Here is a 23,331-nt window from a genome sequence, read left to right as displayed (position 1 = left end):
GTTAGTGTTATCTCTTACCCAAACTGTAGTTAGAAAGACTTTGGCAGGATGTTCCAAAAGTGCTTGGCATGTTGACACAACTTGGCTTCCCAGAGTAGGGCTACACACATAATCTTAACACATTGCTATTCCAGTACCATGCAGCAAGTCCTTGACAAGGAGGGATCCATTGGCTTTTAGCAGGCCAAAGGACAGGTCCCTGAGCGTTCAAACTGGATTTGCCTGTTTGGTTCACACCTGGCTCTAGTGCTTGCTAGCTTAGAGGCCTAGGGTCAAGAAACTTATCTCTGTCATCCAGTGCTCTGGCTGCAATTTAGCCTTATGTGAAGAATTTGGTACTGTATTGGTAGATAACTACTTTTAGTAAGTTATGTTTTAGAACTGTATTGGTAAATGAATAGTTTTAATAAGTTATTTTAAGAGTGTAAAAACTCACACATGTTAATTAAATGCTCTTTTTCCATTTAAGTTAGTGACACAGGAAAGGCAATCTATTACTTTTCAGTGGAAAATATCATAATGACCATTATATTATGTTTTAGTCATAAAACCACACCAGGCTTTTGAGATCTTCCAGATCCTTTGTCTTATAATGATATTCTGTGGCTGGAGTTTTCTCTCATCAGTTTACAGATGGAGCAGGGCAAGTTGAGAAAGATTGCCTGATTTTAATTCAGGGCTGTGCTGGAGTCTGATGGTGGACTCAGCTCACACTGAAAGTTTTGGATTCTAATTTCACAAATCTACGTTTCTCTTCCACAATAACAAGGACCCCAACAGAGAAGCTAATAACACAGGAAGCCTCAGCTAAGCCACATAAATGAAGTTTATCACTCAGCAGCCCGGGGTATGCTTAATACATTTCACATGTAAATACAGAAGCTTGAGGAGTAGAGTAGATCATGCAAGTTTATACAGTGGAGAAGGCTCAGAGACCCAGTACAAACCCACAAATCCTGGCTCTTGTTCCTGTAGAAGAATACTGGGAGACTCAAAATCCGAAGAGGAAGCCAGAGTCAGAGTTAGATGGCTTTCAATATCAGAGGGACTTGGATTCTTTTACTGAAGCTGGTTCTTCGGCAAACACAAGGGTGGGGATAGCAAGGGGCACACAGACCCTCCATCCAATCCTTGTCTGTAAAATAAAGAGTTGGATGTGTCACCTTAAAACTTCTATTTGGGGTTAGGGATTTAGCTCAGTGGTAGAGCGCTTGCCTAGTAAGCGCAAGGCCCTGGGTTTGGCCCTCAGCTTTGGAAAAAGAAAAAACAAAACAAAACAACAACTTCCATTTGTCTTAGTTATAGGTTGTGTTGTTCTCTTCCTTACACCTGTCCCCTGGCTTCCTTGTATACTTAAATACAAAAGGCTTCCTTGGTATGGTGGTCTAAAAGGCTCCTCTGGCTACAGGTCCTGCCTGGCTCTGGTGATACTGCTTGTCTTCTCTTTCTTGATCCCAATGCTAAAGTTACAAACTTTTCTGTTCTAGAAACTTCTTTGTCCCAGCCTTTATACTTATTTCCTTTGCTTGAACTATTCTGTTTCTGGTCATTACTTAGTGGCTCTTCCAGGGCTTCCTTCAGCAGGGATTCCAGAATCCTCAGTCTAAAAGTGGCCTCTCTTCCTGTACCACTCTACCTCATTTCTGTGTCATAAACTTCACACTTATTGGCACTGTTGGAATTCACTTAGCTTTTGTTTGTTTATTGTTCCCTGCTCTCTCCATATTTATTCATCATGAACGACAAGAGGACTGGCATCAGGTTGACATGACTAAGCCCAAAGTAACATTTGATATCTTGGTAAATGAATGGATTTACCTTATGTAGCCCAAAAGGTATATGGAAAATATTAAGCACTTAGTAGGGTTTCAAGAAATACAATAGTAAAATGATAACTCATATTTAATATGCTGTAATTATTGGCATAATGTCAAACCCTTTTACACATGACGTATCATTTAGTTCTCATGATGACCTTATGGCATGAGTATCATTATTATCTTAATTTGCAGGTGAGATGCTGAATTTTAATTCATAACAACCTTAGGCTACACAGTGAAACCTTCTGTGTGTGTGTGTTTAGGAGTATATATAAAACAATTTTCCCAAGGCCATAAAGCTAGTAAATAAACCAAGATCAAAGCCACTCTAATTTTAATACAATGCCATTCTTAAACAGCTGGCTTCTTAGTAAAGTTGCTGTTGTCTTCACCTAGATTAATGAAAACACAAAACACTTTCAAAGAGCTTTACATGAACACCTACTGCATGTGTTGTGGGGGCTTCGTCTAGGTAAAGGGTTCCAGTACCTAGGATATAAAGAGAAAGAATATGCCTTAACTAAGGGTTACCCTTTGCTGTGATGAAACACCACGACTCAAAGCAACTTGGGGAAGAAAGGGTTTATTTTACCCGCATTTCCATAGAACAGTGCATCATCAAAAGCAGTGAGGGCAGGAACTCAAGCAGGGCAGAAATCTGAAAGCAGGGGCTGATGCAGAGGCCATGGAGGGGTGCTGCTTACTGGCTTGCTCAGCCTGTTTTCTTATAGAATCAGGACTACTAGCCCACCTCCTCCACCCATCACTAATTAAGAAAATGCCCTACAGCTGGACCTTAGGGAGGCATTTCCTCAACTGAGGCTCCCTCTTCTCAGATGACTCAACTTGTGTCAAGTTAACAAAATTTAGCCAGGAGAATATGACACACTTTGCACTTTAACGGCTCATTGTGTGGTGGATTGGATGTTCATGTCCCATACACTCTTCATTCCCTCCACAAGGAAAATCCAGACAACTGGAGGTGCTCTCTCTCTCTCTCTCTCTCTCTCTCTCTCTCTCTCTCTCTCCTCCCCATCCCCCCTCTCTCCCTTTTGCCCAGATGTTTACTTTTACATCTGTTGCATGGTGTTTTGTACAGTCCTATGTAGGATGAAGTCTGAAGTCCTAACTTACTGATGATGGCTTCAGGTGGCAGGGGATTAATGTGCATTTACTAACTGAATTTGTAGAACAGCTCTAGCTCGGTGTGATTGTTCTCAAATGGTGAATGGCATGCTGAGGTGGTGGGTAGATGGTGGTGAGCTTAGGTCACTGCACCACAGCAGAGAGATGGCGGCATATAGAGCTCTAGGAGCCCTGAGAAGTGATGACTCTCAGTCTCCATAGAACCTTAATACTCTAATTAATCACTATGAGACTACCCACTGCTTCCATTAATTATTGCATAAATCAGATGTATTTCCTTGTAACATATATTAACTATCTGTATTTGGGAGTAAATCGAATGCTTTCTCATTTTGTTTTAAAATTTTGTTCAGATTCATTATAAAGAATTTTTATTATAATAAGTGGAACATGATTTTAGTAATTTTTAAGTGATTTTTTTCTGATCGTCATTATATATATGTTATGTATATGTATATGTACACACACACACACACATACACACACACACACATACATACGTACATATCCCCCGGAGGTACATTTCTTCCCTCTAAAAAGATCTAAGCACATAAGTATTGTTTTTACTTTAAAAACCCAATGCCAGTTTCTGGGAGCCAGTGACTGATGGCAGCCTGGGAGGAATGACCGCAGTACAACAGAGCTAGACAGTGACTGATCTACATGACTGTGCAAAGCCATCTCCATCAGGAAAACCTAGGAGAAAGAAAATGCCGACCACCACTGTAATTTGAAAAGGAAATGAGTAAGAAATACAATACCTGAGACTCTCTTGACTGTCCGAAGGCAGAAAAGGGAGACTCCCTAGCAGGGGCTTGGCTCCCACTAAGAAGTACCCGAGCTGGTGAAGACTCCCAGTAGCTGCAACCCCAGTTGGTGGGGTCTGAAGTCTTGAGAGGTACTTAATCAAAATCTGTTCCTGTTCCGTGCATGGCGGTGTTGAAACAGTAGGCTTCATAGGCAATGAGTGAGGGCCACGCAGCAAATTATGCGGGTCCAGTGTCACAGATGGAAGGGACTCCTTGTGAACTGCACTTTGTAATGACCCAGAAATCAAAAATTTGTGATTGATGCTCCTTTGTCAAAAATGTTCCTTGACATCTACCTAAAGACTCATGTATACAGACGAAAACAATCTTCTGAGTCTTAGAATAAGAACAAGGAGATCTACATATGCATCATCTCTGTGTGACATTGGCTGACACAAATGCACATAGATTCCGAGAACACTCAAAATGTCACATGCTAATTTGTCATTGTATTTACTCATAGATTTTAATATATATATAGGTAACATGATGTCTAGCGCCCCCCACCCCTAACTGTATCCAGCTCAGTTTTAATTCTAAATACTGCGGCCTCGGGTCCACAATAGATGCAGAAGTCTAAGAAAACGTTCTCAAAGTCAGAATGGGAAAAACAAAGTGTTATGTGAAGGGAAATGTTTAAACATAAGTGCACAAACGGAACACTGAGAAAAATGTGTCCCCGCGACGCCCTAGTTCCCTGGAAAGTCAGAGGGCTACCTTCCCTTTTTTTTTTTTTTAAGTCATTTTGATCAAATTATGTTTGTTCCTTTAGGCATTCCAAATGCTAATTCCTTTGCCAGGCAGGGAAAGTTCTCATCCCTTTGGAAGACTTTCTTTTTAAAAACCCGATTCCAAAAGAAAAGCCATTTTTGAGAAGGGTTGATCATGTTAAATTAACACGCGACTCAAAAGCTCGGTGCCTTGGGTTAATTTGCCAGGCAAGTGAGAAGCTGGAGGAGGGCGCCCCGGTGGGGAGGCCAGGTCGTCTTCCCGCAGCCGGGCAGCAGGGGGCCCCCGGCTCCCTGCTCCGGGCTTGGGGATCCCCGCTCAGGGCGCCTCCAAGACGCTCCCCGCCCAAGGTCAAACTCGGCAGCCTCATGCGGGCCGCGTTCCGGTGGTCGGGCGACTCTGGGAAGCGGAGTCGAGCTCCGTAGGCTGGTGGCACAGGCTGTGCGCACAGTGGGGCCGGGGATGCGCGGGGCCGGGGATGTGGGTCGCCAGCGGCCGGGGAGGCAGCTCCGCGCCCGGGAGGGGTGGAGAGCGCGCGACTGCCGCAGAGCGGGTCGGACGCAGAAGCGGAGACAAGCCGGAGGGCGCCCCGCCCCGACCAAGCAGCGGGAGCCCCCGGCTACCCAGGCCTCCGCCTGTCACCTCCATCCGCCACCTCCACCGTCTCCTCCCCTTGCTCAGGTCCACTCGGTCCCTCCCCTGGGCCGCCCAAAGCACCAAGTTGGCGGGAGCCTATAAAAGCCGGACCGTGCGACCCGCGACACATATTGCAAGACCTCAAGTCAGAGGACAACTGCTGCTCTGCCCCAAGCACCGGCGCGACCATGTCCCACCACTGGGGATACGGCGGGAACAACGGTGAGTGCGGAGGCCGCGCGCTCCGGGCCGCGCGCTCCCGGTCTCCGCTCAGGCACCTGCCGAGCACCGCGGCTCCCGTAGCGCAGCTTGGATGCCTGGGTCCCAGCCGGGGCCCCGCGCTGGCACGTCCCTGGCGCCACTCGGAGCGCTGTCGAGGATCTGATCTCAAGCCATCCTGGCCGCGCACTCGGGCCGGGAGGGACAGCCCAACGCAAGATCGGAGGACACAGTACCTATGGGGACCACAGCTGGTCACCGTATGCAAACCCAGGCAGAATAGCACTAGGAATGTTACGAATATTTTAGTTGTAGGTCACAGGAAGATGAAGGGGCGGGGGAAGTGGCTCTTGTCCTTTTCGAATCACTCTCTGCCACACCTGTGGCTAAGAGTCCCGGCGTACTTTGTCATGGCATCTTCTGGAGCCAGTTTAAACCTAATTGCGCTGGCTCCGGAGTTTTCCATTCATTTCTCAACTTCCAGTGTCGTTGATAACTGGACGTCTTCCTGGTCACAGACCTAGGTGCCTGAGGCCAGCTGACGGGAAAAGAAGGTGCACCTGGCTCGCGGTTGAAGTGTGTGGGCTCCCTAGGAGAGAGAATTCTAAAGGAGGTGACTGTGCCTGAGCCTTGGTCTACATCGGCTGAACTGTCACCTAGTGTGACAGCAGGAGGCATCTGGATCTGTTATAATGCCGTAGGGAGAATACATTTCCCAAACTCTATCGCAAGAGAATGTATAACCCCAGTGAGACCACATCCCTACCAGAAGTTCTGCCCAGTTTTAGTTATTGAATTTGGGTAAAAAGACCTCAAAATTGTTTCTGTTTCTGTTAAAAAATAGATGTATATGGGTTCTAATTTTCACACTGACCTTTATTAGGAAGACTTGAAATATTATTACCTGATGTTGCAAATAAGGAGACTAAGACACGTTTTTGTAAACATTACAGTGCTATTAAGTATTACCTCCAGATTTGAAACTGAGCAGACTTTCTCTAGAATTACTGGTGGCTTCTAGTGGCTGGTGTCTCCTTTCCCACACTGATGACTTCACAGATGTCTTTTCACCTCCAGGACCAGAGCATTGGCATAAGGACTTCCCCATTGCCAATGGGGAGCGGCAGTCCCCCGTTGACATTGACACCAGGACTGCCCAGTATGACCCTGCGCTTCAGCCTTTGAGTGTATGCTATGACCAAGCTACTTCCAAAAAGATTCTCAACAATGGCCATTCTTTCAACGTTGAGTTTGATGACTCCCAGGACTGTGCAGGTCAGTGTTTAAGAAATACTGGGCTTTTTAGCCAATAATTATTTTCCATCTTAATGGAAGATACAGGGACACTGGCAGGAGGCCCTTGCCACCACAGTTTGTTCTAGAAGCTAAGATGTCACTCTGATTTCTTCCTTAGGTTCTAGAAGTAGGCAAATTACTTTGAACTATCCTGGGGCTGTTTTCTACCTTGTCAGATTGTGAGCTATGTAGGGCATCAGGCGACGTGCCTGGGAGAATTTACAGAAAGCAAGCCAGGTCCTTAGCAATACGGAGACCAGGGAATTCACAAAACCTTTCAACTTTTAAGATTCTCTTGACAAGTTTTAAAGCATTTGTCACTCTGAGTTGATGATGTCTATCCTAGATAGACAAGTCAGCAGCATGGAAAGCAATGAGTCTGATGACTTAAAATGTAGAAGTTCCTTGTAAATACTACGTGTATTTGTCAGTGTCGGCAGAGCAAGATAAAGGTACCAGTATCTTATTCAGAAATTTATTCCACAAGTGAAGATTTTTTCAGAGTTGGTTGGATATGCCTAGCCAGTTACTGAAAAAAAATTACCATAATTTATTTGTAATAGGGCGGTTGACAGGATGCTGGTGAATGCTTTACTTCTTTATTTAGAAAGAAGAGACTGATCCCATTTAGACATAGTAGCTGTCTTGATTGCTCACTGGCTGATTTAATTGCTGGTGTCCTATTTTCCTGAATGTTTTCCTTTGAAGGTCACTAAATGAAATGGGCCTGTAAATGCATTATGTTTGGTGGTTTGGAGAAGGAGCTGTGTTAGAGGAAAAGGCAAAGACAGAGAGGAAACAGTTAGAGTTGCAGTCAGAGTTGGAAGTAATGACCATGTTAAATGCATGTATATGATGTGTAATTAAAGTATTATAGTCAGGTTGACCATTATGTTTCACTAGCAGCAGAGAAATCACAAATACTTCAGACAGAATCAACAGTTGAAGAAAGGTGCATTTATTGGGGGATGGGGAAACATACATATGCATTGGACACACAGAGAAAAAGATCCTCTGGCAAGAAAAAGGGGAATTGAGAACATCAAAAGGACAAAAAATCTAGTCTCTTCTCGAGGGCAGGGGTTTTTTAAGTCTCTGAAAGGTTTTCCTCCCCTAATTTAGGGTTGGTCAGTTTGAAGGAGGCTAGGATGGCTGATTGGCCCAGAACTGTTGTGTGACTTGTTCTGAGCAGCCCTGGGAACTTGTTGGGCCAGTCCATCGGCAGGGGGCCTGCTGGTGGGAGACAGATGTCTTGCAGAGCCTTTGTTTAAAGCTTTTATCTCAAGTCCTGAGGGTGTTGAAGAAGCTGGCCATCTTGGAGACTCACCACCTTTATTACCTAGCTGTAGCCCCCTCCCCTTCTCTGCCTTATTAGGAATCTTTCTAACTCCAGGTCTGTCATCATCGATAATGTCAGTTGATGCCTCATAAGATAAGAGCCAGGAGGGCAGTTGAAGCCTGATTTCTTTCTTGTATCCTAAGAATCCAGAATGTACTGAAGAGATCTAAAATCGAAGGATATAGAAATAATAGGCCCTGACTGTAACCTTGATACATGCAAAAATAAACTGTTCAAGGCACTGCAGGCTCTTCCAAGGGGTCATCGAAATGCATAGTTTGGTGTAAGAATTCTTTGAGGAGAATTTAAGACCCTAGCACCTGAAACAGACAACATGGAAGTGTGTGTGTGTGTGTGTGTGTGTGTGTGTGTGTGTTGGGCAGGTGGTCTGAAGAGAGGAATGAGGGCTCAGGTGGTACACCTCAGGGTTTCAGAGATTTTGGAGGATAGGGTAAGGGGGATGGTTTCATAGCAGGAGCTTGCAATCAAGCTCTTGAATTCCCAGGCAAGGAAAAGGGTGGGAACAGGATATGAGGCTACCAACACTTTTTTTTATTTAAACTTATTCCCCAAGTGGGAAATCCTGGCATTTGGAAGTCTGTTAGCTAGAGGCTCATAGACAATGTCCCCAGTTGGGTGTCTATCAATATCTGTGAAAAGGGAAGGCTGTCTGTCACTTTGGTACTTGCAAAAATGATGTGGTCCTAGGGACTGTAGAAACACAAAGGAGGCTTCCACATGACACCTCAGTAAAGAGTTTCCAGAGTACATAAGGGTCATTCAGAGGAATAAAGGGTTGGGGTGTGTTGGAAGAGACTCCAGCAAAGGGAACAGGGAAATTCCAGGGGGTTAAAGAGAGTACAGGATGTGTGTCTATGTGCCCTAGATAGCAGAAAGGTCTAGGAAAAACAAGGGTCAGCAAAGATTAGAGGGAACTGCTCTCTAGTGCTGTGAAAGACTCCTTTGTAATTTTCCCAGTGTCTCCTATCTCCTTCAGTGACTTTGATTAAACAAGAATCTAGAATGTATTAAAATGCTGATATAAAAGGAAAATCCACTTACAGAGTAAGTTAAAAAGTAATATGCCATGTGGAAAAATACACTTTAAATGTTCTTTTTAATGATTCTTAGATTCTCAAAAGTAGAACAAACAGTAATAATGCTATAGTCAGCCCACAACAATGAAGACAGAAAGAATCGCTTGCTGAAGCTTGTCCTTGTCAGCACTACTTTCCTGGAAACATTAACTTGTGGATTTATAATATAAATAAATAAAAATATATGTAAGAATCTTCAAATGATATGCATCTTCAATGTTTAGTTGTACATACCAGGTTTTAAAAAACTGATGGAATTTTTCTGTATGCTTAAGTTTAAATGAATTCATTTTGGTTACTTGATATTTGAAAACTAACACTAAGGAGTCTCTGTTGTGCCATTTTTAATTTCTTATGTTCTGCATTTAAATTCATCAGTCATTAACCCTCACCCCAACCCCGACACTGAGATCCCAGCCTTCTAGAATTAATCTTAGTTCTGGCCTTGCTGTATACTCTGAGTGTTATCTTACACACAGACTCAAGTAATTGATGTCAGAAACTGAGCTCCTGAATTCGGTGTTGTCTATTTACCTGCAGGTAATTCTTTTAACACATGGAATTAGTAGGTCTTAATCTGAAGTCCACACTAAAGTTTTCAAAATTCATTTAAAGCCGATAATCTTAAATTAATGAAAAATTGCTTTTAAGTTCTTTAAAAAAGTATTATGAAGGAAGAAACTTCTCTGCTTGAGACATTTTCCTGCCAGCTTTTTCTGGTACAAAAACAGTCAAAGCATTAATTAACCACTGCTGACTTATTAACTTTTGTTAATAATTTTAGAGCTTTCTGCTTTATTGCAAAGTTATTGGAGAATACTGAGAGCAATGCTGGAATTATTTGGTCAGCTCACAACATCATATTCATCTCAGTCAGCTTTCTGTTTTTAAAAACAGAAACAATGTTTATTTGTTTATGCCAGTTCAAGAAGAAAGAAGGAAGCTCAGTGGTTCCCCTGTGTGCCTTTGAAGCCGACCATTGTCTGGATAACATAATGGGGCTTTGTACCTGGATTCTGTTTAACTTCACAGGGACTTAGTTTTGAAGCTGTAAATTTACCTTCCACAAGCCATCATAAGCAACCAAGCAAGGGCTTCTTACGATGCATGTGGTTAATGATGTCAGCAGAATCTCTAATACCTAGGACACTAAGCCATGTTTCCTAAGCACGCTGAGTAGTGAAACTCTCTCCTAAAAAGGGTCAGGCTTAAGCCTAAGTAATCCCTCTGTAGCTTAAACTAAAACTTCTGCACACTTGATTTTTCACTGTGCTACTCTAATGAAGTTGATAGCTAAATGTTTCATTGTTTAGAATAAATGGAATATGAGCACCCCTTGCAGATACACTTGCAATACTATAGTCCTAAGATTATTTGAACTGTTAAAGAAAAAGTATGCATAGTTTAATCAGTAGTAAAAATTGCAAGCATGAATTAAAAAATTTCAGGGTATTTGTGAAGAAAAATGTTCAGGTATTAACATTGACATCTTATCTGTGGAAAGTTTTCAATTGTCTGATTGAACAGGAAATCACTAAATGTTGGTTTATGAACAACATATTGGGGATGCTTACTTGTAATTTGGGATTAAGGTCGATTACTTACCCCAGTGGTCTTTAGCTTGTTGTTCAAATACATCTTAATTAGTAATAGTGACTAGGAAGAAAAACAGTGAAAAAAGGTAAATTTTCAGCTATTTCATATGGGTTTCATATTAATTTCAGTAGTATAGAATCTCCTATTTTAATAAAAATATAGTTTAATAAATTATCTAGATATTTAGTATAAGAAGACATTATTATATAATGTTATGTGGTATTTATACTGTTTATCTAATAACAGATTATAAAAATTAAAATTGGGACAAGTTCTGGTTTTAAGAGTTGAAATTTAAATTAAAATTTGCAAGTCTTGAATAAACAAGTACAGAAAGGCCTTTTCTTTTTCTGCCACCTGGTAGAACAAGTTTCTGTGGCACAGTGAAGGCATGGACTCCATGGGACCATTCCCCACCCCAAATGCCTGGATTTTTACAGAGAATAATCATACAGCTAGTAATTTCTACTACCCTGAAAAAATGTTTTTTGCATGAGAAAAGCAGGTTTCATTTTAAAGCAAACCAGTTTTAAAAATGGTGTATAGCAGTCACAATAAATAAATGTATTTCGGAATATAGTGTAAGCTATATTTAATCAAAGTGTTGTAATTTCTATTTCTTAGACAAAGTGACACATGCTGTATCTATCTGAGATAAAGGCATTGTAAGATTCTAACAATGTTTTTAAAGGATTTCATCAACCAAACTCCATGCTAACAATTTCTGAAACCAGAACTGCTGCTGTCTGTAACAATTTAATTCTAAAGATTTAGTAACCTTTTCTAAATTACAATGGACTTTTCATCTACGTAGCAACAAGTTTTATTTTAATGTGGATTATAACAGCTCTCTAGTGCTAACGATTACAACTGAGTATATTTAATCATTGAATCATTTCTTCTAGTGCTCACAGAGCCTTTTAAAATAAAAGTGTATATGCACTGAAAGCATTTGCATTTAAAATACTCTCTAAAACAAGATGATGCAATTTCAAGGTCTGAAAAGGAGAGAATAAGAAACAGTGGGAAAGTATGGTCACTTTAAAACATGAGATGGTGGTTTGGTTCTCCTCTGGGGGAAAGCAGATGCACTTCTTAGATCGGAGATGCCTGATGCTCAGGATAGTTTCATTGAATTGGATTTGCTCCTTGGCTGATCTAATGATGCTATACATGACATTTGCTGCATATGACTGGTCAGTTGATTGTGAGCCTTGAGGAGTTAGTGTTAAGAACTTTTCCCCTAGCACTAAATTGCTTCCTAAAGATGGTTTCACTGTTAAGTGCCTATTTGTGATGGTATGTGCCTGGTCTTGTTGTAGTTTTTTGTGCCTTATAGGGTTGATGTCCCTGGGAGGCCTGCTCTTCTTGTCTGAGGGGAGGTGTGAGTGTTGGGGGGGGATTGAGGGGGAGGTGAATCTGGGAGAGAAGGGGGGTGGTGGGGGAAGACTGGGGGGAGGGGAGAGCTGAAGTCAGGATGTAATATATGAGAAAAGAATAAAAAGGGGAAAAAGGGTGTTCTTTCATTTCTGAAAAAAACCTAGTGTAGGGGCCTGGGCTTAATCCTTTCCTTGTGGTCTCATCAGATAAATAAACACAGTAGCTTCTGTGCTTCAAGAGATACAATCTTAGTGTAGTACATATGATTTCATACTTCTTCACGTACGTGTAATATAACACCATTTATGATTCATTCTTTCTGTTTTCATTCTTCTTATTTTCTCTTGGCCTATTGGAAGAGTCAGCAGCCAGTGATTGCTTAGCTGCTGTGGAAAGGCCACACTGCATATCTCAGCCGGTTTCACCATTTACTTTGAATAGATAAATAGGTCTTGCTACCAGCCAAACATATTTAAGTGAAGTGAAGCAAATGAAGTTTATTGTACAGACTTTGCCCCTATTTTTTACAAAGCCACTGTGGATTTAAGTTCATTATTTTATAGAATTATAGTCCAAGGCCAATAAAATGTACCTAAAGTAACAGATGCTTTCATCTTAGAAAAATAAAACAGTAGAATTGAGTCATTTCGGAAAACATATAACTGTATTGTTTAAACGGCATAGATACATACAAGTAAGGTAAAAGTTTTAGTTTGATTCCACTGTAATCCTTTTTGAAGACACACTTGTCAAGTATCCATGGATGGAGGAGTCCGAGCACATGGCCTCTGGGATGATTTATCAACTACAATGAAGCTAATTCCAGGACAGAGCATCCGGAAAGCTTTCTGTAGTCAGAGCTTTCACTTCCGGAAGATAATAAGGGATCTTGCTCTGCATAGAGATGCTAGACAGGCTATTATTAATGACATAAATAATTGAATGATACATTTTACAGATTAAGAAGTTCCAGAAGTTTGATACAGATTTTTAGGGACAAAGCCAGTTAGTGTAAGCACAGTCACGTTTTAAAATATTTTGAATTCTTTCATGAATTCTGGTGTTTGGACTGGCAGGATGATCTTTGGGCCATGTGGGAAGATGGGTCCTTGGATTCGCAGATCATTCCACTAGGCCTTTCAGTAATTGTACATTAAATCTGCTCTCTCTGGACCTGAGAGCCTACAGGAGATCTACCCATGTACCCAGCCAAAATGGACAAGGCATTTATCCATCAGCTAGCACATAGGAGAATAAACACAGTTGAAGTAATTTTGGTTAGTACTCTGTACTTAACCTGTCTGGATTTTATTTCTCTCTCTCTCTCTCTCTCTCTCTCTCTCTCTCTGTGTGTGTGTGTGTGTGTGTGTGTGTGTGTGTGTGTGTGTGTGTCTACAGAGACATTACACATATGTATTCTAATTTCAGTGCTGAAAGGAGGACCTCTCACTGGCACCTACAGATTGATCCAATTTCACTTTCATTGGGGCTCATCTGATGGGCATGGCTCCGAGCACACTGTGAACAAAACAAAATATGCTGCAGAGGTAAGATCATTTCTTTGTTACAGGGAAAAGCCTGTTTAGCATTAATTAACAAAGCTTAGTTTTATAAGTCCAACGCATGCCAAGTGAACAACCTCTTTGCAAAGGACCTTCACACTGGCTTCTTACGCACTTCATTGCCATCCAGTTAAGTCTGTCAGAACAGCATTATTTTATTATAAATCCATAAATAAAATCTGTGCCCTTTCTTCATCTACATTTCCTTGTCTTAGAGTTGTTCTCAAAGTGATGTGCTATTATAACAAGTATAACTAGAATTAAATGAAGTTTTTTCTTAAAATTATCCACATTTTCTCTTTAATAACCTTTAGCTGTAAAGGGAAGAGTAGTCATTAGATAAAATCCGTTGGTTTTTTTATCATGTGAATCATTTACTGTGGTTTTTCTCCCGTGACTTCAGCTTCACTTGGTTCACTGGAACACCAAATACGGTGATTTTGGGAAAGCTGCGCAGCAACCAGATGGACTGGCTGTTCTAGGTATTTTTCTGAAGGTTAGTTAATGACCCAATTCTTTGTGTTTTTCTGTTTTCAAGAATTATTGACCAGACAGAATATTCTTAACAGGGAGAACATTCTACAAAAATTTTGAGGAAATGCTTTTGGTACTGAAGCATTTTGAGGCTTAATTCTCCCTCCCCCACTCCATTCTTTCCTTGTGGATATCTGAAATACACTTTCAGTGTGTCACTTAGAAGCCAGTTAGATAATAATGTGAAGAAAAGACAGGTAGGTAAGCTGAATGTCACCAGTAGGTCATGATTTGCTCTAATCAAACCTTCAGCTAATGTTACTACTCTATTAGTTTAGGATAGACTTGAAGTGAGATCAAGTTCTGTTGAGATGGTGGTGGGGTTCTAGGACAGGAAGACAGTGTTGCTGAATATCTGGAACTGTGGGATTTCAGAGTTGAGTTGTCCCTAGAAGGTTGGAAAAGGGAGTGTAGAATACTGTGGGAATGGATGCTCGTGAGTAGTGTCCCATGCTGAGGAGGAAGCTACAGGAGCTCATGAACTCATCCAATGACAGCAGAAAGAGAAAGATAATAAAACTACTCAGGATATAATCCTGAGAAATTGCTAATGTGAGGCCTTTAAGCCTGGAGAACATGATTACCGATGGTTGAAAAGAAACATAAAAGTCAAGAGACAGGAAGGCTAGAGGGTGTAGGGAAAGCTAAAAGACATTTCTATGAGAGGGTTAGGCAAGAATGTGAATTCCTTTAAAAGCATCAACTGCAGTCAGCTCTTGAGTTCTTTCAGCTGAGCAGTTGGAGGTGACAGGGGGACATAGGACAAGGTAATTCAGGGGAATAAGTTACAGAAGCAGAGGTAGGTTACAGATTCAATGACAGCTCTGTTGTCAATATTTACAAGCCGCGGATGATGTGTAGCATGACTAAGCTAAGGAGTAGCTGTTTCTTCTTCCTCCTCCTCCTCCTCCTCCTCCTCCTCCTCCTCCTCCTTCTTCTCCTTCTTCTTCTTTGTTTTCAGAAATTTTATGATAGTGTTGCCAATTGACTCATAAGGTTTTGTAAACTCCTACTTTTCTGCAGATTGGACCTGCTACAAAAGGCCTTCAGAAAGTTCTTGATGCACTGGGGTCCATTAAAACAAAGGTAACTCTTTTCAATACTCTAGATTTTAAAATATTCTTTTGATCAGAATGAATAGTCTTACTGATGACATGGTGTTTGGATGAATAGTTCAGGGAAAGTAAATACTTGCTTATACATAATAATACTTTTCCTTCTGCAAAAATGGATTCTAATTATATTAAATAGTTCAGCTTATAATGATTTTCTATTAGAAGCATACATACACAAGAACCAGAGGACATCAAGGAGCCAGAAAGATCATCTGAACAAAACATCAGTGATTATAGGAGGCTTGCTATGTTATGATCTCTATGCTAATCCAGGAGATCCAGAGATATGTGGGTTAGACAAGTCTGCTCCATGGAGATTCATATTTCATGGCCTTAGTTCGTCCATTCTGTGCTTAAACTTTCTGTACAGCATTGGTGTGCTGATTTTTTGCATCTGCTTATGTGCACCATTCACTTGCAGTAGCTGGCCATCCCTGTGGCAGGCTGGATGCATGAAGCTCATCTTCCAATAGCACCCAGCTCATGAAATGCACAATCTTTGCATCTATCTTGCGCCCCTTGAATCATATGTGATAAGACTGATCAATCCATCTTCCTCATGGTCCTATTCTCCCTCCTGACTGCTAATTATCCTTAGTTCCCTTCATTTATTTTCTTATATCACATCATCTCTGCAACAACCTTAACAAGAAGAAAAAACAGTAGTGTGAAATCTCACATTTCTACCCAGTTACTGCTTTGAAAGTGCTGTGTCCAGAGCTGAACATTGTGCTTTAGTGTAGCTGTGAAATATCATAGCAAATTATCACCTTATTATCAAAGATCTTTTATTTCTGTTAATGTTGCAACCTAATTATATTTACCATTTTATTGGTAAAAATATAGCTTTAAATAAATGCCAGATATGATCAGTTAAGGGCAGTAGAAAACTTAAGGAATTGTTTTAGTGAAACATTAATTTTTCATGCTCTCGATAGCCAGTCTGTATCTAAGTGAAACGTCTTCTGTTAGTTCTTCATTGGTTTGTCAATAAACCTGGAACCTCTGTACAGAAGACTTCCAGTAAGAGCTGACTAGACCTGTGGATGATAATCTCCTCCTGTGGATCTGATGTTGACTTTCTTCTGTGCATTTATCTCACAGGGGAAGAATGCTGCCTTCACTAACTTCGATCCTCGCTCCCTTCTTCCTGGAAACTTGGACTACTGGACATACCCTGGCTCTCTGACCACTCCGCCTCTGCTGGAGTGTGTGACCTGGATCGTGCTCAAGGAACCCATTACCGTCAGCAGTGAGCAGGTTGGTTTCCTAAGGAGAGCTCTCATTCAGCAGATGCAGAAAAGCTGGCCTTCTCAGTCAGGCCTGGGATATAATCCTCCTGTGACTTCTCACCCTGTGGCTAGTGTCACAGAAGTGTCTGGCAGTTAGTAAAGATTTGCTGTTATTGCAATCTCTGTAGGCAGTTCTTAAGCTATCTGTTTAATCTATGATTGTTGGTTACTGTGAGGATTACATGAGAATGATGTCTGCTTACTAATGGATTCCTTTTTGACAGCTAGGAGGAAACAGAGGCTTTGAAAAATGAGATTTCATATTGAAGGTTACATAGATATCAGTGATGATTCCCAGTCTCCTGCTTGCTGATGTAAGAGCTTAGTGAAGTCTTGTGAATGTGAGATGCACTTCTGAATCCTGACTAAGGTAGTCTTGGCATGGAGAAAATGTATCTCTCAAAACATCCCACCCTAGCTTGCTTCAGAGGCTCAGATCATATTGTTCCTACATTTTCTGAGCCTTTTGTGATGTTTGAGTGCTCAGTGCAGCTCCCAAGTCACCTGTGAGCACCCATGCAAGTGAACACAAATGGGTTTTTCCCCTGGCTTCCTCAGCAAATGCTGAAATGTAGAAAACAGACACTTCTCAGGAATCACAAAAGGTCAGATCCTGGTAATATAAAAGACAACTGTAGCCAGTTTTGAAGTGACAATTATTTGAGTAACTGTGTAATTTAAAACTGGAAAGTTTTGAAATCATGAGAGTTCAGACTCGTAATATGCAAGAGAGATCACATTGCCAGAGTTTCTTAGTTCACTGTCTGGAATTTGCTGATAAAAAACAGTAAGCACAGGAAAACGGAAGTGCATTCCATTTCGTTCCTTGGGCAGCACCAGGTATGGGGACATATTTTCTTTTCTGTGCTCTCCTTTAGAATATTATTGTATTAATGTTAAAAACAATTCACACCTGTTCTTTGAAGAAATCAATATACAACTAGAAAGTCACATGTATGATAATCAAAGTGGGCCACACAATGGTATGCTTGGCTGGTATGTGACTTGAAAATTAAACTGGGAGTTTTAACAGTTGAGCAAGCATCCTGAAGTAGCTCGAGGAAAAGATTAAAATGCCACTTCTTGATATTGATGTGGTACTTGAGATATGGTGCAAAACATTAGCATTCCTTTTATTGCTCCACTAAGAACAACTTACGATATTTCAAAGTCTGTTATCAATAGCTGCTTTGACAGGTATATTTATTGTCTGCACACACTCTAGTGCCAAATACAGGTAAGTACAGGCAATGGATTTTCCCTTTACTGTAGAAATGATGTTAAGCTACAAATATGAATTGAGTGTTTGATGAGATCCCATAGTATGGGCATATTTGCATACCATGGAACACAGGTGGGGGGGGGGGCTTGTCATGCTCAGCTCAGGGTCACAGCTCTAGTTTTTTCTCCACGATTCCCTTGACTTTGCCATGCTTCTTGGCTCTGTATAGCGGTGGTTGAAAACACTCCATCACACTATCTCTGCACAGCCTCCACTGGTTCCCTGTGACACAGAAACCTTGTTCTAAAGATCAAAGATACTCAGCAAATTCTTCACATCTCTCTGATTAGCACTGCACCCCTTATTCATTTCTAAGTTAGATTCTAGCAAACAAAGTGTTACCATGAAAAAGTAAAACTTAAGGAATTTACCTGTTGTGGCTTTAGGGGAAGACAGATAATGGTTTATGAGAAAGTATGAGGGTTGGGAATGGTTGGTAAATGAACAATATAGACAATCTGTTATATTCTGCTATCTTAATTTTCTACACATAACCTTGTCTTTGATTCTAAAATGATGAGACAAATTTACCAACATTTGAATATGATGTAAGTGAGGGAACGGGGCCATAAGTGAGCTATCTGTAACAACATAATAAAAAAAGTTTTAGGACTAAGGAGATGGCTTATTCTCTGAAGTGCTTATCTCAGGACCGCTAGGACCTGAGTTCAAACTCCAGAGAGCACGTGAAAGAGCTCAGTGTGTTGGTGTTAATTTGTAATCCCATGTTAGCGAAATGAGAACTGATGTATCCTTGAGGCTTACAGGCTAGCCAGCCTCTCCTACAAGTCAAGCTCCAGGCCAATGAGAGACCTTTTCTGAAAAAACAACGTGGCTAGCACCTACTAAACAACATTCAAGGTTGATCTCTGGTCTCCACAGGCATATGCACATATGTATGCATGTATACTCACAAACATATAAACACACACACACACACACACACACACACACACACACACACACACACAGTGCTGTGGTGCATGTTATAAGCAGAACTTTTCACGTTTGAGTCTGCCTGTGTCTATGTTGAGCCAGGACACCAAAACAAGCTCAAAGGAGACCAAAACTCAGCCAGTTCCCAGGATCAGGGTCTCAGAATCTGAGTGCAGCCTGAGTGTCTGCATATCTAAGCAGAGATACCAGCTACTCAGTCTTTCCCGGGAGCTCGTGGGCCTGGCCCTCAGCACACTCAAGCTCTTGCTGTACTTTGTCTTCTCTGAGACAGAAAACAAAACTTTAGTATGTACCTAAAGCTGTTACCATTGCTTTATGTGAGGTACTAATCTACAGAACTTTTGACTTTGATTTAAAAGGAAAACAAGAAAAGCAAGCTCACAAAAAAAAATTTATTAAAGACCCCAGTGGCTTCCTATAGTCTACATAAACAGATTTCTCATGAAAGCATACTTCCATCCTCTATCTACATGTAATGTAACTGTCTGGAATTCATGATAGTGTGAATATCGGAGGCTACATTTATTTTTTATTTTTCTCTCTCTCTCTCTCTCTCTCTCTCTCTCTCTCTCTCTCTCTCTGTGTGTGTGTGTGTGTGTGTGTGTGTGTGTGTGTGTGTGTATGTCTATGGCCCTGGCTGTCCTGGCACTGGCTTTGTAGATCCGGCTGGCTGGAACTCAGAGACCTGCCTGCCTCTGTGTACTGGGAGTAAAGGCATGCGCCACCACTGCTGAGCTTTGGAGGCGTCATTTAAAGAGAAAACATGTCAGATAAGTAGGTAATATTGTGACACTATTTTTTTTAAATTTCATTGTATCTTTTAGATGTCTCTGTTCCGTAAACTAAACTTCAACTCGGAGGGGGAACCTGAAGAGCTGATGGTGGACAACTGGCGTCCAGCTCAGCCTCTGAAGAACAGAAAGATCAAAGCATCCTTCAAATAAAATGGTCCTGGAGTGGGTGTCCAAACTGTACAAGTGTGGCGCCTCTCTGTAGTTAAGCACAATTCTGCCCTGGTGATTTGGACCCGCCTTTGTGTCTGATGTTGTAGGCCTTTCCTCTCTCACCTGTTGTGCTTACTAATAAAATGTGAAGAACAAGACCCAGGTGTATCACATGGTGGTAGCGTGGTGGCAGGTTGGTGGCTGGCTTAGACATATCTTCTCATTCATAGCAATTGAATGCAAAGGACCGAAATGGTCTCTTGCCTCAGCCACAGGATAATGAGTACTCAGGCCTGTTTACTAAAATGCTATTTTTAAAACTTAGGAAAGTAGAATAGTTGATTACAAGCCCCTATCATGAGACAAACTGAGATAGATAATTTAAGCAAATTAGGCAAAATAGTCATAGTTTTATGATTATAAATTAGATAAAAGTTCACTATTCCAAAATGTTATATTAAAGAAAAGCTTTTAAAATGTTTATATATTTGTAGCAACATTATCTTAAATATGAATTATGTTGTAACTTTTGAATTTTAGAGATGTAAATGAAGATGTAAAAATTGGTATAGTTGTGATACAGAGTATATTTCCCTTCAGATAACATACCATAACTTAATGGATAATGTATTTTAGATATGTTCTCTAATAAAAATCAGAATTCTATTCTGAGTTGCCTTATTGTACGTGTTATCGGGACAGAAGTGCAAGAACAAATGTCTGTTTACAGGGTCCACGTCAGCTCAGTATTGATAGTCAGCCTCACAGCTGGCTTACAACTGAAGGAAAATCCCTGGAGCCCTGCACTGTTTGCCAGCTCTGCTTTGAGTGCTTTCTGAGCGCTTGTGTGACACTTGTGTGATCCTGGGACATTCCTGGAACATTCATCCTGCAAGAAAGTCAGGTCTGACTGTGCTGAATCTTGCAAGGAGGAAGGAGGGATCCCTCCCCAGTCAATAGAAGTTCATTGGAAACAAGGCCTGTGTGTTTAAAAAGTGACACGTGGGGTTCACACTGGGTCCTAGAGCAGCAAATTGTATCCACTGGGGACAGGGAGAAGTGAGTGAACACAGTAACATTCTCTCACTCTCGTCCCTTTCTGCATTTTTCCTCTGCTCCCCCCCCCCCCCGGAATGTCGGGGTATGAGTTATTCTGGAATGCCAAATTTAACTTGCCCTAGAGTCTATGCCTAATATACAAATGCTTCACCATTTTGGACTGAAAACTTTTTTTAAAATTTAGGTAAATTTCCTTCTACTTTCACTGTTTCTTAAGCTTTACTCCAATTTCATGGAGGAGCTGGGTGATTATCGTGCAGTCTTGGTTCTCCCAAGCCTCTCTGGTTTTGGTATAAAGAAATGGTAGGCAGGTAGCTCCTCATTTCCTTCATACAATGCTCACTTGCACATTTCCTTTGGACCTCAGTGTCTGCAGTTTCTGTTTAGTGGGAGGTAGCTGGAAGCCATGATCTTAAAACACTGCATCCTAATCAGTGTAAGCAGTTTCTCCAAGGTTCTTCATTTTTTTAATTAAAAAAAATATTCATTTTACGTATCAACCACAGATCCTTCTCTCTTCTCTCCTACTTCTCCCCACAGCATTTCTCCCCCAACCCCCCCCCCCATCCCCTCCTCCAAAAGGGTAAGCCCCCCCCCCATGGGGAGTCAGCAAAGCCTGGTACATTCAGTTGAGGCAGGTCTAAGCCCCTCCCTGCTGCATCAAGGGTGAGCACAGTGTCCCACCATAGGTCATGGGCTCCAGAAAGCCAGCTCATACACCAGGGACAGATCCTGATCCCACTGCCAGGGGCCCCTCAAACAGACCAAATGACACAACTGTCTCATATGTAGAAGGCCTAGTCTGGTCCCATGCAGGTTCCACAGCTCTTGGACTAAAGTCTGTGAGTTCCTACTAGCTTGGTTCAGTTGTCTCTGTAGATTTCCCCATCATGATCTTACCCCACTACCCCTGCTCATATAATCCCTCTTCTCTTCTTCAGCTGGACTCCCTGAGCTCAGCCTGGTGCTTAGCTGTGGGTCTCTGCATCTGCTTCCATGAGTTACTGGATGAAGGCTCTATGATGAAAAGACATTCACCAATCTGATTACCAGGGTAGACCAGTTCAAGCACCCTCTCCATTATTGCTAGTAGTCTAATCTGGGGTCATTCTTGTGGATTACTGGGAATTTCCCTAGCACCAGGTTTCTACCTTGTCCCATAATGTCTCCCTCTGTCAAGATACTTCTTTCATTGATCTTCCACTCTGCCCCTCCCCAAGCTCGACCATCCTGTTCCCTCATGTTCTCATCCTCCATCCTCTCCTCTCTAGTGTTACCCTCTATTCCCACACCCAGTTTACTCATGGAGATCTCATCTATTTCCCCTTCCAAAGGTGTTCCATGTGTCCCTCTTAGGGTCCTCCTTGTTACCTAGCTTCTCTGGAGCTGTGGGTTGTCATCAAGGAAATACAAACCAAAAGGACTCTGAGATACCATCTTACAACTGTCAGAATGTCTAAAATCAAAAACACTGATGACAGCTTTGTTGGGGAGGATTTGGAGCAAGGGGAACACTCCTCTACTGTTGGTGGAGTGCAAACTTGTACAGCCACTCTGGAAATCAGTATGGCAACTTCTCAGAAAATTTGGAATCAATCTACCTCAAGACCCAATAATACCACTCTTGGGCCTATATCCAAGGGATGTTCACCCATACCACAAGAACACTTGTCCAACTATTTTCATAGCAACATTATTCATAATAGCCATAACCTGGAAACAACCTAGATGTCTCTCGACTGAAGAATGGATAAAGAAAATGTGATACATATACACAATGGAGTATTACTCAGCTGTAAAAAAAAAAATGACATCATGAAATTTGCAGGCAAATGGATGGAACTAGAAAATGTCATCCTGAGTGAGGTAACCCAGACTCAGAGGGACAAACATGGTATGTACTCACTCATAAGTGGATACTAGATGTAAAGCAAGGGATAATCTCCAAGGTTCTTTTTCTTTTTCTTTTTTTTTTTTTTCTGAGACAGGGTTTCTCTGTGTAGTTTTGGTACCTGTCCTGGATCTCACTCTATAGACTAGGCTGACCTTGAACTCACGGAGGTCTGCCTGGCTCTGCCTCCGGAGGACTGGGATTAAAGACGTGCATCACCATTGCCTGGCATCTCCAAGGTTCTTGATCCCCACTCATACCAGGCATCATAGATGGTGCTCGAGTCAGTGGGGTTGTTCCTTGGTTTGGGAAGGTGACTCCAGAGTCCTGCAGGTTCCTGCTGTGTAGTAATTGGCTTTTGCTTGCCACAACTTGATCTATATCAACTGGGGTGGGCTCATCTTCCCTGGTGTTTGCAGGCCCCTTTAGCAGAATATTGATTGCTGTCATTAGCTCTAGTTGCAGTCTCTGCTCAAGACTGAAGGAATTGACCAGAGGTACAGAAACAGGAAGAGGGAGGTCCCTGTCACATGGTAAAGGGCAAACAAGGGCAGCCTTTCTTCTCTGAGCAAAGTTCCAACATCCTGCTTTGCTTTGCCTGAATACCAAGGTCTGAGGAGACATTGAG

General features: G+C 41.7%; 2 protein-coding genes across 2 annotated transcripts in view; one reads left to right on the top strand and one right to left on the bottom strand.

Moving 5' to 3' along the window:
* Nucleotides 1-4,054, bottom strand: part of LOC118578183 (carbonic anhydrase 1) — a 112,077-nt gene extending 108,023 nt beyond the window's left edge. Inside the window, exon 1 of the mRNA XM_036178909.1 lies at nt 3,728-4,054. Coding sequence (XP_036034802.1) covers nt 3,728-3,924 — 197 coding nt within the window. The 5' untranslated portion in view covers nt 3,925-4,054. The remainder of the gene's footprint in view (nt 1-3,727) is intronic.
* A 1,208-nt stretch (nt 4,055-5,262) lies between these two features.
* Ca2 (carbonic anhydrase 2) lies at nt 5,263-20,419 on the top strand. The gene is made up of 7 exons (XM_036177713.1): nt 5,263-5,362; nt 6,437-6,634; nt 13,496-13,614; nt 14,033-14,125; nt 15,187-15,249; nt 16,383-16,538; nt 19,634-20,419. Exons 1-7 carry the CDS (start codon nt 5,329-5,331, stop codon nt 19,751-19,753), a joined length of 783 nt encoding a protein of 260 aa, XP_036033606.1. The 5' UTR covers nt 5,263-5,328; the 3' UTR covers nt 19,754-20,419.
* Nucleotides 20,420-23,331: the final 2,912 nt, after the last annotated feature.

Source organism: Onychomys torridus, chromosome 2 (genome assembly GCF_903995425.1).
Source record: "Onychomys torridus chromosome 2, mOncTor1.1, whole genome shotgun sequence".
Classification (NCBI taxonomy): domain Eukaryota; kingdom Metazoa; phylum Chordata; class Mammalia; order Rodentia; family Cricetidae; genus Onychomys; species Onychomys torridus.
The sequence above is the reverse complement of the archived record's forward strand: the minus strand, read 5'-3'. Positions and strand labels throughout refer to the sequence as shown.